We start from the raw sequence: 14692 nt of genomic DNA on the forward strand, positions 1-14692 counted from the left end.
AATATATATACACACACACACATATATATATATAATTATTGCCCTGGTATTTCTTTCAGTTTTTTGTTTGTTTGTTTGTTTTTTTGAGACAGAGTTTCATTCTTGTTGCCCAGGCTGGAGTGCAATGGTGCGATCTTGGCTCACTGCAACCTCTGCCTCCCGGGTTCAAGCGATTCTCCTGCCTCAGCCTCCCAAGTAGCTGGGATTACAGGCGTCTGTCACCATGCCCTGCTAATTTTTCATATTTTTAGTAGAGATGGGGTTTGACCATGTTGGCCTTGAACTCCTGACCTCAGGTGATCCACCCACCTCAGCCTCCCAAAGTGCTGGGATTACAGGCGTGAGCCACCGCGCCCCCCCAGCCTTCTTTCAGTTTCCAGGAATGTTGTAGAGCTTCGTCCTGTTCACCTCATGGAGCTGATGAGCTGGGAGAATCCAAGGGAGGTGATGGAAGGGGAGAAGGTAAGTCCCCAAGTGACCCAGTTGAAAACTGGGGCCTGGACCAGGCACAGTGGCTCACGCCTGTAATCCCAGCACTTTGGAAGGCTGAGGTGGGAGGATCGCTTGAGGTCAGGAGTTCGAGACCAGCCTGGCCAACATGGTGAAACCTTGTCTCTACGAAAAATACAAAAATTAGCCAGGTGTGGTGGTGCACACCTGTAGTCACAGCTACTTGGGAGGCTGAGGCAGGAAAACAGCTTGAACCCGGGAGGCAGAGGTTGCAGTGAGCAGAGATTGTACCATTGGATTCCGCCTGGGCAACACAGCAAGACTGTCTTGAAAAAAAAAAAAGTTGCATTTCAAACAACTTTTGACAATCAGTGCTGTAAAGCTGAATCCCAGAGGTAACTGAGACAGGAGCAGGAGGATCTATGGTCCAGCCTCCCTCTGGCCCTATAATTCTCTTCCTGATTGAGTTACTTACATTCTTCGAGAGAGTTTTTGCTTGTCCTCCCAACTCGCCTGAAAACTTCTAGGGAGAAGGGCCAGCCTTTGGGGTTGTGTTCCTGTGTGACCTATCCCTAGGAGATTCTGCACACCCGGTTCTGCCCACTTGCAGCCAGCGTCCAGGACTCCACAACACTACCCGCAATAATTACCTCGGTCTCAGTCTTGTTGCAGAAAGTGGCCAGTGTGGTGGACATAGTGCAGAGGTTTAGGTTCTGACCAACCTGGGATAGCAATTTATGGGCTAGGTGACATCCTTGAGCAACTGTATGACCTCAGGCCTGTCATATGGTCTCTGAGCCTCAGGTTTTTCTTCTGTAAAATGGGAGTGATAAAACCAACTTCTCTGATGGGTATGGTGGCTCATGCCTGTAATCCCAGCACTTTGGGAGGCTGAGGCAGGTGGATCGCTTGAGCTCACGAGTTGGAGGTCAGCCTGGGCAACATGTCAAGACCCCGTCGCTACAAAAAATACAAAAAATTGGCTGAGTGTGGTGGTGTGCACCTGTGGTCCAAGCTACTTGGCAGGCTAAGGTGAGAGGATCCTTTGAGCCCTGGAGTTGGAGGTTGCAGTGAGCCGAGGTCACGGCACTGCACTCTAGCCTGGGTGTCAGAGTAAGACCCCATCTTAAATAAATAAATACTTTGTGTAAACATTTGTAACTGTAATTCATTGAATGTGATACATGTATATACAAAGAAACATAAATAGTTGTCAATTAAATTATGACACATCATCATCAACTGGAACTGGAACTGAAATCACATACTAACTTTAGAAATGTGAAACAAATTTCGGGTATGGTGGCACTTTGGGAGGCCGAGGTGGGCAGATCACCTGCGGTCAGGAGTTTGACACCAGCCTGGCCAACACGGGTTAAAAATACAAAAATTAGCCGGGCATGGTGGTACATGCCTGTAGTCCCAGCTACTCCAGGAGGCTGAGGCAGGAGAATCCCTTGAACCGGGGAGGCAGAGGTTGCAGTAACCTGAGATTGTGCCACTGCACTCCAGCTTGGGCAATAGAGCGAGTCTGAAAAAAAAAAGAAAGGAAAGGGAAAGGGAAAGGGAAAAGGAAAAGGAAGGAAAGGAAAGGGAAAAGGAAAGGGAAAGGGAAAGGGAAAAGGAAAAGGAAAAGGAAAGGAAAAGAGGAGGGGAGGGGAGGGAAGGGAAGGAGGGAAGGAAAGGAAAGAAAGGAAAGAAAAGATAGAAAAGGGCCGGGCGCGGTGGCTCAAGCCTGTAATCCCAGCACTTTGGGAGGCCGAGATGGGCGGGTCACGAGGTCAGGAGATCGAGACCGTCCTGGCTAACACGGTGAAACCTCGTCTCTACTAAAATAATACAAAAAAACTAGCCGGGCGAGGTGGCGGGCGCCTGTAGTCCCAGCTAATCGGGAAGCTGAGGCGGGAGAATGGCGTAAACCCGGGAGGCGGAGCTTGCAGTGAGCTGAGATCCGGCCACTGCACTCCAGCCTGGGCGACAGAGCAAGACTCCCGTCTCAAAAAAAAAAAAGAAAAAAAAAAAGAAAAGAAAGGTGGCTCGTGCCTGTAATCCCAGCATTTTGGGAGGGCGAGGCGGGCAGATCACTTGAGGCCATGAGTTTGAGATCAGCCTGGCCAACATGGCCAAACACTGTCTCTACTAAAAATAACAAAAATTAGCCGGGCATGGTGTCTTCACACGCCTATAATCCCAGCTATCCCTTGAACCTGGAGGTGGAGGTGGCAGTGAGCTGCACATTGCAACACTGCACTCCAGCCTGGGGGACAAGAGCGAGACTCCGTTTCAAAAAAAAAAGAAACAAAAAGTGTGCCTTAAAATAGATGAAGTACTGTATTATTATTATTATTAGAGGGCTGGAGCAGAACAAGTTAGCATTTTGTGCCTCGAGATTCAAATCCCAGGTCTACCATTTATTCCTTGGGTGACTTTTTTTTTTTGGCGGGGGGGAGGACAGAGTCTCACCCTGTCGTCCAGACTGGAGTGAGGTGGCACGAACTTGGCTCACCGCTACCTTCGCCTACCGGGTTCAAGCAATTCTCCTGCCTCAGCCTCCCGACTAGCTGGGATTACAGGCGCGCGCTACTACCGCCCGGCTAATCCTTGAGTGACTTTAAGCAAGATACTTGATCTCTCTGTGCCTCAGTTTCCTCACCCGCAGAATGAATATCAATAGTTCCTGCTACACCAAGCTGTATGGGTTATTATTAAATATGTGAATACTCAGAAAGTACCTGGTACAAAGTAGCGCTATTACTGCTATTATTTAGAACAAAGTTATTGTTTCCAGGTTTGGAGGTGGGCTGGCGGAGGGAGGAGAGGACGCACCGGTCCGCCTTTCAGAAAAGAGATCCAGGCTTTACCCTGCCTCCCAAGTGGACTGGGCCCGGCATCCCGAGCCCCGCCCCCTCCACGCCCCGCCCCGCTCTTGCTGGCCGAGACTCTGCGCTACTCTCGCGCTCTTTGAAAGTGCGCGAGCTCCGACCGAGACCTGGGCCGGCGGTTGGTCGGCCGAAACCATCTGCTACTTTACATGGGGGGAGGTCAGCGCCTATACAGCCACACTTTTTGCCATCTTCAGCTTTTCAGGCCTAGGTTCTGGTTTTATTTTAGCTTTCAGAGCTTCTCTGTAGGCTCGAATTTCCAAGAGGCAGCCCGAGTCCCTGGAGAGAGGGTCATCGTGGCTCTCCTCGGAGCCTTCCACCTCTGGACGGGCAACCGGTGGGAGAGGACGCCGGTGGGCGGGGGGAAGGAGGCGGCCCTAGCGCCATTTTGTGGGAGCGAAGCGGTCGCTGGGCTGCGCTTGGGTCCGTCGCTGCCTCGGTGTCCCTGTCGGGCTTCCCAGCAGCGGCCTAGTGGGTGAGTCGCGGAGCCTTCTCACTGAGGATGCCGTAGGTGCTTCGGCTCCCGCACTGGGGCTGCCCGAGGCGGACGCAGCGGCTTCGGCCCCTGCCCCGGGATGTGAGTCGTGAGACCGGGCCTAGTTCTGCCCGAGCGGGCTCGCGCGGGAGCGTCGTTGGGTCCGGGCACAGGGAGGCCGCTGGTGCCGAAACGGGGAGCCGGGCCCGTGGTGCCGCGCAGGCTGAGGCGGAGGTTGGCCCCGGACCCGGACAGTGCCGGAGCCTTCGGTACTTTGTACCCCGAGGGACGCTGCCAGCTCGGGCCTGGTGCTCCTGCGCCCCACCCCGGGCCGCGCTGAGAAACTCCTCCCTCGGCTGGCACGCGCGGGCTTCTGGGAAGCGGCGGCCAGCTCCTCCAGGACCTGTCGCCGCGGGCCTTGAGGCTCGGGCTCACAGAGCTCCCGGAAGCTCCAAAATGAGGAACAGAGAAGAACTTTTCTCCTGTTCTTTACACCTGATTCACTGCCCATATTCAGTCTTCAGGTTCAGCTGATGGATCGCTTGCTTAGGAAAATCGACTTGGACCGTCACGCCCATGCCTCTCAGCCAGTTAGGCTCTTCCCCTACCTTCAGGATTACTTAACGACTTCCACGATGGTCATAAAATAGCTACTGTTTATTGTTCCCTTGCATACCCCAGCTTGTAACCAGCAAGCCACGTTGGACTCAGTTTCAGTACCTGACGCATCATAAGCCTTCAGGGAAAGATTTTTGAATGAATGAACTGGCGAGGCATCAGATTCTGACAGGAAATCACTACCCTTACCTTCACCTCGTCATTTTTCAGAGATAACCAATGCATGTAGGAATCCAGACAATTTTTCTGGAAGTCAGGACACTAACATGGTTTGGGTACTATCGTTATAAGGAAACAGTTACTGTGACGTCAGTGTTCATTCATATCTCTTTTCCCTTTAAGAAAAGTGAAAGATGTCTGAATATATTCGGGTAACCGAAGATGAGAACGATGAGCCCATTGAAATACCATCGGAAGACGATGGGACGGTGCTGCTGTCCACGGTCACAGCCCAGTTTCCAGGGGCGTGTGGGCTTCGCTACAGGAATCCAGTGTCTCAATGTATGAGAGGTGTCCGACTGGTAGAAGGAATTCTGCATGCCCCCGATGCTGGCTGGGGAAATCTGGTGTATGTTGTCAACTATCCGAAAGGTTTGTTACTATTTGGTTTTGTAATCATGCTGAAGTGTGGTCGGGTGTGTGTCTCATCCATGGATCTTAGCCTCGTTTCCTGGCAGAATGTCTCCTGTAACTTAAGTATTTCCTTGAACTTCACTATTAGACAAGTTTGGAAGACCATGAGTCTAAATTTATGGAAACTGGGGATTATAGATCATTTTAAAAGAGAAAGCGATGTATTTAAAAAATATCTGAATAAGCTTTGCCAAGTTGATGCCAAATTTAAGGAATTACTAATGATGTGTTGCGCTTTTGCGCTTCTATCAGTGTTGTAAATAGATTCTTCTGAAGTGCTCCAGTATTTGGATTTGATCATTGTCCTTTTGGTCTTACATCATTCATTCGGCACATGTGACTTCATTTCTTCCCTTAAATGAACAAACGGTTGCAGTAGCCAAATCTTGAATTAGTGTAGTTCCAGTTACAATTTCGAGGTTCTGGTCTTACCCTTCTCGCTGCCTCTTATCACTGATGTTCTAAATCTAAGAAAAGGAAGCATGGGCCGGGCGCGGTGGCTCAAGCCTGTAATCCCAGCACTTTGGGAGGCCGAGACGGGTGGATCACAAGGTCAGGAGATCGAGACCATCCTGGCTAATACGGTGAAACCCCGTCTCTACTAAAGAATACAAAAAACTAGCCGGGCGACGAGGCGGGCACCTGTAGTCCCAGCTACTTGGGAGGCGGAGGCAGGAGAATGGCGTGAACCTGGGAGGCGGAGCTTGCAGTGAGCTGAGATCCGGCCACTGCACTCCAGCCTGTGCGACCGAGCCAGACTCCGTCTCAAAAAAAAAAAAAAAAAAGAAAGCATGAAGTTTAAGAAGTGTGCCAAAGAAATAGCTAATTTTCGCATTTTGAAGTAGTGTACTGTTAATAGTCGATCTGTGTGTTGCTTTTATTATAACTTGGTATTGCAACAAAGTCTATGAAATTTGGTCAGTATGCAAGACACTCTTTTACATGTGTAGAAAAACTTTAGGGCCAGGCACAGTGGCTCACGTCTGTAATCCCAGCACTTTGGGAGGCCGAGGTGGGTGGATCACCTGAGGTCAGAGTTTGAGACCAGCCTGGCCAACATGATGAAACTCCATCTCTATTAAAAACACAAAAAATTAGCTGGATGTGGTGGGTGCCTGTAATCCTAGCTACTCCGGAGGTTGAGGCAGGAGAATCGCTTGAACCGGGAGATGGAGGTGGCAGTGAATAGAGATTATGCCATTGCACTCCAGCCTGAGCAACAAAAGCGAAACTCCGTCTCAAAACAAAAAGAAAAAAAACGAAAACAAAAATTAGCTGGGCGTGGTGGCGGGCGCCTTGTAGTCCCAGCTACTCTGGAGGCTGAGACAGGAGAATCGCTTAAACCTGGGAGGCAGAGATTACAATGAGATGAGATTGTGCCACTGCACTCCAGCCTGGGTGACAGAGCAAGACTTCGGCTCAAAAAAATAATAATAATAATTAATAATGTAGGCCGGGCGCAGTGGCCAGCCTGTAATCCCAGCACTTTGGGAGGCAGAACGGGCGGATCACCAAGGTACAGGAGAATTCGAGACCATCCTGCGCTAACCCAGTGAAACCCCCTGTCTCTACTAAAAAGTACAAAAACTAGCCGGGCGAGGTGGCGGGCCGCTTGTAGTCCCCACTACTCGCGGAGGCTGAGCAGGAGAATGGCGTAAACCCAGGAGCGGCGCGAGCTTGCAGTGAGCTGAGATCCGGCCACTGCACTCCAGCCTGGGTGACAGAGAGACTCGTTCAAAAAAAAAAAATAATAATAATAATGTAAACTGGGGATTTTAGTATGCTGTTTCTTCAGCCATTGGGTATAGATTAATATTTATCCAAATTTAAAATGTCAGGCTGGGTACAGTGGCTCACACCTGTAATTCCAGCACTTTGGGAGGCTGAGGTGAGCAGATCACCTGAGGTCCGAAGTTCAAGACCAGCCTGGCCAACGTGGTGAAACCCCGTCTCTACTAAAAATACAAAACTTAGACAGGCGCGGTGGTTTGCACCTGTAGTCTCAGTTACTGGGGAGGCTGAGGCAGGAGAATTGCTTGAACCCGGGAGGTAGAGGTTGCAGCAAGCTGAGATGGTGCCACTGCGCTCCAGCCTGGGCAGCAGAGCGAGATACTGTCTCAAAAAAAAAGAAAAAAATGTCATTTAATTTATCTCACCAGGCCGGATACAGTGGCTCACACCTGTAATCCCAGCTACTCAGGAGGCTGAGGCAGGAGAACCCCTTAATCACTTGAACCCAGGAGGCAGAGGTTGCAGCGAGGGGAGATTGCACCACTGCACTCCAGCCTGGGTGACAGAATGAGAATCCGTCTCAAAAAAAAAAAAAATTATCTCCCTTTCTCTTCTAAATAACCTAAGGTTAAGGTTATGTAGGGGTTTTTAGTTGTTGTTGTTTGTTTTTTGAGATGGAGTCTTGCTCTGTCACCCAGGCTGGAGTGCAGTGGCGCAATCTTGGCTCACTGCAACCTCCACCTCTGGGGTTCAAGCAGTTATCTGCCTCAGCCTCCTGAGTAACTGGGATTACAGGCGCCTGCCACCACACCCGGCTAATTTTTGTATTTTTATCTATCTATTTATTTATTTTATTTTATTTTATTTTATTTTGAGACAAAGTCTCGCCCAGGCTGGAGTGCAGTGGCACAATCTTGGGTCACTGCAACCTCTGCCTCTTGGGTTCAAGCAATTCTCCTGCCTCAGCCTCCCAAGTAACTGGGATTACAGGCGCCTGCCACCGAGCCCAGCTAATTTTTTTGTGTGTTTTTAGCATAGATGGAGTTTCACCATCTTAGCCAGGCTGGTCTTGAACTCCTGACCTTGTGATCCACCCGCCTCAGCCTCCCAAAATGCTGGGATTACAGGTGTGAACCACCACGCCCAGCCGGTTATGTTTTTTTAAGTAAGCCAAACTTTTGGTTTCTTTCTCTTTTTTGAAATTAGAGATAGGGGCTATTGCTCTGTTGCCTAGGCATATTGTAGTGGCTGTTCATAGACACCCTGCAACCTCAAACTCCTGGACTCTAAGGCATCCTTCCTCCTCAGCCTCCTGAGTTGTTGGAACTTACAGGCATACACACCACTGTGCCTGGTTTTCCGTTTTATTGCAAAAGCTGTGTATTTGTTGAATGTTTAGGAAAGATAAAAGTTAAATCTACATCAGGAGATACAAGTTGCTGATACTTAAAGTCAAAGTGAAGTAGAATTATTTTTGTTTTGATAAACATTTTGAGGGAGAGAGATTGTAATCTGGAAGTACTACAAAAAACAAAATTGGAAATCACTGAATTTCACCAGAAAAGCCCCTCAGACACTAAACTTAAGCCTTTATTCTGTCCTCTAGAGCAAAAATCACTTGCCAAGTTTTCAGTGTCTTACTCTTTTAAAGAGTCTTCTTTTGCTTCTCATTTCTAGATGTAGGAGGTAGTGTTTTTAAAGAAGTGCTAAGTCTAAAAGGTTTCTGCTCATTTTATTTAGATAACAAAAGAAAAATGGATGAGACAGATGCTTCATCAGCAGTGAAAGTGAAAAGAGCAGTCCAGAAAACATCCGATTTAATAGTGTTGGGTCTCCCATGGAAAACAACTGAACAGGACCTGAAAGAGTATTTTAGTACCTTTGGAGAAGTTCTTATGGTGCAGGTAAACTTCGATTGCATCAAACAGGTTTTCTTTACAGTGAATGAGCATCTAGCATTTATTTATTGGTATACATAGAGATGGGGTCTCACTATGTTGCCTGTGCTCTGGTGTCGAACTTCTGGGCTCAAACTGTCCCCCCACCTCAACCCCAGTGTGCTGAGCCACGATGCCTTAGCCACATTCTTGTTACTTTTTTTTTTTTTTTTGGAGACCAAGTCTCACTTTGCTGTCCAGGCTGGAGTGCAGTGGCACTATCTTGGCTCACTGCAAACCTCCACCTCCCGGGTTTAAGCGATTTCTCCTGTCTCAGCCTCCTGTATCTGAGATTATAGGCGCACATCATCATGCCTGGCTAATTTTGTATTTTTTAGTAGAGACAGGGTTTCACCAGTTGGCCAGGCTGTTCTTGAACTCCTGACCTCAGGCGATCCACCCACCTTGGCCTCCCAGTGCTGAGATTACAGGTGTGAGCCACCGTGCCCGGCCATATTCTTGTTATTTTAATGGCACTGTACTTCCTGTTACACAGATGATACTTCAATATTTGTTGTATTTATACATATATCTTGACTATATTATTGCCTTCAGTATTGTAAAATCCTATTGTTGCATGAAGGCTTAAGGGAATTAGGTGATAATAGCTTTTTATCTTTGAATTCATTCTAAGACATTCTGTTAAAATCCTGTTGGGGTGACTCATGCCTGTAATCCCAGCATTTTGGTAGGCTGAGGTGGGAGGATTGCTTGAGGCCAGGAGTTCAAAACCACCTTGGCCAACATAATCCAGACTCAGTTTCTTTTTTTTTCTTTTCTTTTCTTTTCTTTTTGGAGACAGGGTCTGGCTCTGTCAGTCAGGCTCTAGAGTGCAGTGGTGCAGTTTAGGCTTGCTGCAACCTCCGCCTCCTGCATTCAAGCTATTCTTGTGCCTCAGCCTGTCAAGTAGCTGGGACTGCAGGCGCATGCCACTACACCTGGCTAATTTTTGTGTTTTTTGTAGAGATAGGGTTTCACTGTGTTGCCCAGGCTGGTCTTTAACTCCTGTGCTCAAGTTATCCACCCTCCTCAGCCTCCCAAAGCACTGGGAATACAGGTGTGAGCCACCACGCCCGGCCCCATCTTTCTTTTTTTTAAGAACTCAAAAACATTTCTGTTGTATAAATGAGTTTTGCTCTATTGTTAACACGGTATGGATTCAATATTAACCTCCTTGTTTTTACTCTGAAGACTAACTTGGTTTAAGTTTTAAACAACTGCATCCAGTTGAAACCATTCAAATTGTTTTTAAGGAACTATGATTTGGGCATGGAGTGTGTATGTGTACTTTTAGAGTAAACTTAAATCATCCTTTCTAGGTCAAGAAAGATCTTAAGACTGGCCATTCAAAGGGCTTTGGCTTTGTTCGTTTTACGGAATATGAAACACAGGTGAAAGTAATGTCACAGCGACATATGATAGATGGACGATGGTGTGACTGTAAACTTCCTAATTCTAAGGTACTTGGGTCTGTGCTTTGGGATTTTTTGCTGACAAACTTCCTTAGAAGATTGTAAGATAAAATGTAAACACACTTAGAAAAGATAGTGGTAGGGTGTGTTCGTGAAATCCTTTTGTCTTGTTGAAGTGTTTGGCCCTTAATGCATGTTGAATATTTTATGCTTGTTTGAAATATTTAGTTTATTACTTCTCCAAACGAAAGCTTTGTTCATTTTGTTCTTCCTTTTCTTTTGTTATGCATGGAAAAGAGGAAAGATTGTTTTCAACAGTTTCTTACATCGTTATATGTTAAAACATAAAGACAATCAGAATACATACATTAATCTCGTTATAACGACCTAACTTTTTCCAAGCAAACAAATAACATTTGCTTATTTGGAACATCATCATCTTTGCCAGGAGATTGCGCATGTATTGATTTTCTCAAATCCAAATACAGTCATGCGTCACATGGCAAAGTTCATCAGTCAGCAGCAGACCACATGCACAGCAGTGGTCCCATAAGATTATAACACTGTTTTTACGGTACCCTTTCTATGTTTAGATACACAGATACTTACCATCATGTTATAGTCAGTTACCTACAGTGTTGAGTACAGTAACTTGGAAATTTGTGGCCTGGGAGCAATAGGCTATACCATCTAGCTTAGGTGTGGGGTAGGCTGTGCTATCTGGGTTTATATGATATTTGCACAACCACGATTTTTTGTTTGTTTGTTTGTTTGTTTGAGACAAGAGTCTTACTTTGTCGTCCAGGCTGGAGTACAGTGGTGCGATCTCAGCTCACTGCAAGCTCCACCTTCTGGGTGCACACCATCCTCCTGCCTCAGCCTACTGAGTAGCTGGGACTACAGGCGCCCACCAACACGCTTGGCTGATTTTTTGTATTTTTAGTAGAGATGGGGTTTCACCGTGTTAGCCAGGATGGTCTTGATCTTCTGACCTCATGATCTGCCCAGCCACTGCGCCTGTCCTTTTTTTTTTTTTTTTTTTTTTTTTTTGAGACAGAATTTTGCTCTTGTTGCCCAAGCTGGAGTGCAGTGGTGTGCTCTCCGGTCACTGCAATCTCCGCCTCCCAGGTTCCAGCAATTCTCCTGCCTCAACTTCCTGAGCTTCTGGGATTACAGGCCTGCACCACTATGCCTGGCTAATTTTGTATTTTTAGTAGAGATGGAGTTTCTCCATGTTGGTCAGGCTCATTTCGAACTCCTGACCTCAGGTGATCCACCTGCCTTGGCCTCCCAAAGTGTGGGGATTACAGGCGTGAGCCACTGCGCCCGGCCTTTTTTTTTTTTTTCTTTTAAGACGGAGTTTTACTCTTGTTGCTCAGTCTAGAGTGTAAAGGCGCAATCTTGGCTCACTGCAACCTCCATCTCCTGGATTCAAGTGATTCTCCTGCCTCAGCCTCCCAAGATGCTGGGATTGCAGGCACCTGCAACCACACCCAGCTAATTTTTGTATTAGTAGAGCTGGAGTTTCACCATGTTGACCAGGCTGGTCTTGAACTCCTGACCTCAGGTGATCCACCCGCCTCGGCCTCTCAAAGTGCTGAGATTACAGGCGTTCACCACCACACCTGGCCACAATGATGAAATTGTGTAATGGCTCATGACATATTTCTCAGAACATATGTCCATCTTTATGTGATGCATGACTCTGTACTTTTGTAACTTAAAACGTTACTCTTCACTGAAGCCTTATAAGAAAAAAATGCTGATGCAAAAAATTAAGGGTATGTCTACTTTTTAATGATTTACTGCTATCCAAGGCAGAATGATTTTGTTATATCCCTTACCTTAATGCTTTTTTCATTGTTCATAACATATTTCTGAGTGTTTTTTCTTCCTTTTGATTTGATCAGCAAAGCCAAGATGAGCCTTTGAGAAGCAGAAAAGTGTTTGTGGGGCGCTGTACAGAGGACATGACTGAGGATGAGCTGCGGGAGTTCTTCTCTCAGTACGGGGATGTGATGGATGTCTTCATCCCCAAGCCGTTCAGGGCCTTTGCCTTTGTTACATTTGCAGATGATCAGGTATTTTTCTCCTTAACATGTATGTCCCGACCAGGCGTGGTGGCTCATGCTTGTAATCCCGGCACTTTGGGAGGCTGAGGTGGGCGGATCATGAGGTCAGGAGATCAAGACCATCCTGGCCAACATGGTGAAATCCCGTCTCTATTAAAATACAAAAAAAAAAAAAATTTAGCTGGGTATGGTGGTGCACGCCTGTCGTCCCAGCTACTCTGGAGCCTGAGGTAGGGGAATCACTTGAACCCAGGAGGCGGAGGTGGCAGTGAGCTGAGATCATGCCACTGCACTCCAGCCTGGTGACAGAGCAAGACTGTCTCAAAAAAAAAAATAATAATAATATGTCCCAGGGAATTAGGTAATTTGTCTTGAACATTTCCCATCCAGCTAATTGCTAGTCTTAGCTGAGTTTTCTGACCTTGTAAGATGTAGGGTGTGTGGGCCTAGACGTTTGTGATACCTGTATCTGATAACCCAAATGTAATATTTTTAAGAAATCTAAAAGGAAATAACCTTTAGATAGTTTTCAGTATGTGGCATTTGGGAATGTTACATACCGTTTTGTGTTGTTGTTGTTGTTTTTTTTTTTGAGACAGTTTCGCTCTTGTTGCGCAGACTGGAGTGCAGTGGCGCGTTCTCTGTTCACTGCAACCTCCACCTAACGGGTTCAAGCAGTTCTCCTGCCTCAGCCTCCCAAGTAGCTGGGATTACAGCCACCTGCCACCACGCCCCGCTAATTTATCTGTATTTTTAGTAGAGACAGGGTTTCACCATGTTGGCCAGGCTGGTCTCAAACTCCTGACCTCAGGTGATCCACCCACCTCAGGCTCCCTCCCAAAGTGCTGAGATTACAGGTGTGAGCCACCACACCTGGCCATTTTTTTGTGTCTTTAGTAGAGACGGGGTTTCACTGTTTTGGTCTGGCTGGTCCTGCACTCTTGACCTCAGGTGATCCACCCGCCTCAGCCTCCCAAAGTGCTGGGATTACAGGCGTGAGCCACCACTCCCACTCCTGGCCCTTTTTTTTTTTTTTTTTTTTTTTTTTGAGACAGGGTCTCACTGTGTTGCCCAGGCTGGTGGAACATAGTGGTGTAATCAAAGCTCGCTACACCCTGGAACTCCTGGGCTCAGCCTCCAGGGGAGGATCCTCCAGCTGCAGCCTCCTAAGTAGCTAGGACAGGTACATGCCACTATGCCCAGCTAATGTGGCATTTTGTGGGGTTTTTTTGATAGAGGTGGGGTCTCCCTGTGTCGTCCAGGCTGCCAGGCTAGTCTTCAACTCTTAGCCTCACACAGTCCTCCCACCTTGGCCTCCCAAAGCGCTAGGATTATAGGCATGAGCCACCATGTCCAGCCTATGTCTTTTGAAAATCGACGGAAATATCACTGCTGCTATTAATAAAACTAAAAGCTGTATTGGGGGTTTAAATGAAATGAGCATTCATTAATTATTTTTCCTCTGGCTTTAGATAAATTAATGCTTGTAACCTAAGTTTTGTTGCTACTTTAAATGTATGAATCAATGGTTTAATCTTTTTTGTTTACATCCCTTATTTCTTATAGATTGCGCAGTCTCTTTGTGGAGAGGACTTGATCATTAAAGGAATCAGCGTTCATATATCCAATGCCGAACCTAAGCACAATAGCAATAGACAGTTAGAAAGAAGTGGAAGATTTGGTGGTAATCCAGGTGGCTTTGGGAATCAGGGTGGATTTGGTAATAGCAGAGGGGGTGGAGCTGGTTTGGGAAACAATCAAGGTAGTAATATGGGTGGTGGGATGAACTTTGGTGCATTCAGCATTAATCCAGCCATGATGGCTGCTGCCCAGGCAGCACTACAGAGCAGTTGGGGTATGATGGGCATGTTAGCCAGCCAGCAGAACCAGTCAGGCCCATCGGGTAATAACCAAAGCCAAGGCAACATGCAGAGGGAGCCAAACCAGGCCTTCGGTTCTGGAAATAACTCCTATAGTGGTTCTAATTCTGGTGCAGCAATTGGTTGGGGATCAGCATCAAATGCAGGGTCGGGCAGTGGTTTTAATGGAGGCTTTGGCTCAAGCATGGATTCCAAGTCTTCTGGCTGGGGAATGTAGGCAGTGGGGTTGTGGTTGGTTAGTATAGAATGGTGGGAAATTCAAATTTTTCTAAACTCATGGTAAGTATATTGTAAAATAGGTATGTACTAAGAATTTTCAAAATTGGTTTGTTCAGTGTGGAGTATATTCAGCAGTATTTTGACATTTTCTTTAGAAAAGGAAGGTATAAACGACAAGGTTTGGGTAGCACAATGGACATGTATACATATATAAAAAGTGTATATAGATGTACGTAAGAACTTAAGTTATAAATATATATATAATAGCCTAATTACTAAGATATATATATATATAAATATAATGTGAGAGTAAAGGAATGTAATAAGTTTTGTTACGTGAAGCTGGGAACGAGAGATACTGTAATCGAAAGGAACTTTTGCTG

At 46.7% G+C, this 14692-nt stretch overlaps 1 protein-coding gene across 1 annotated transcript; it reads left to right on the plus strand.

Annotated features, from left to right (window-relative positions):
• The first annotated feature begins 3676 nt into the window (after positions 1–3676).
• Positions 3677–14463, plus strand: TARDBP (TAR DNA binding protein). Its single transcript, XM_017888024.1, has 6 exons — positions 3677–3807; positions 4768–5016; positions 8530–8693; positions 10046–10186; positions 12049–12219; positions 13777–14463. Exons 2-6 carry the CDS (start codon positions 4779–4781, stop codon positions 14305–14307), a joined length of 1245 nt encoding a protein of 414 aa, XP_017743513.1. The 5' UTR covers positions 3677–3807; positions 4768–4778; the 3' UTR covers positions 14308–14463.
• Positions 14464–14692: the final 229 nt, after the last annotated feature.

This window comes from Rhinopithecus bieti, unplaced genomic scaffold, assembly GCF_001698545.2.
Source record: "Rhinopithecus bieti isolate Rb0 unplaced genomic scaffold, ASM169854v2 scaffold_16234, whole genome shotgun sequence".
Classification (NCBI taxonomy): Eukaryota; Metazoa; Chordata; class Mammalia; order Primates; family Cercopithecidae; genus Rhinopithecus; species Rhinopithecus bieti.

Bases quoted from the DNA above. Each gene is read 5' to 3' on its own strand.
- TARDBP (XM_017888024.1), top strand. From the start codon at position 4,779: ATGTCTGAATATATTCGGGTAACCGAAGATGAGAACGATGAGCCCATT. The intron at 10,187-12,048 runs GTACTTGGGTCT...TGATTTGATCAG, and splicing joins GTAAACTTCCTAATTCTAAG to CAAAGCCAAGATGAGCCTTT. The intron at 12,220-13,776 runs GTATTTTTCTCC...TATTTCTTATAG, and splicing joins TTACATTTGCAGATGATCAG to ATTGCGCAGTCTCTTTGTGG.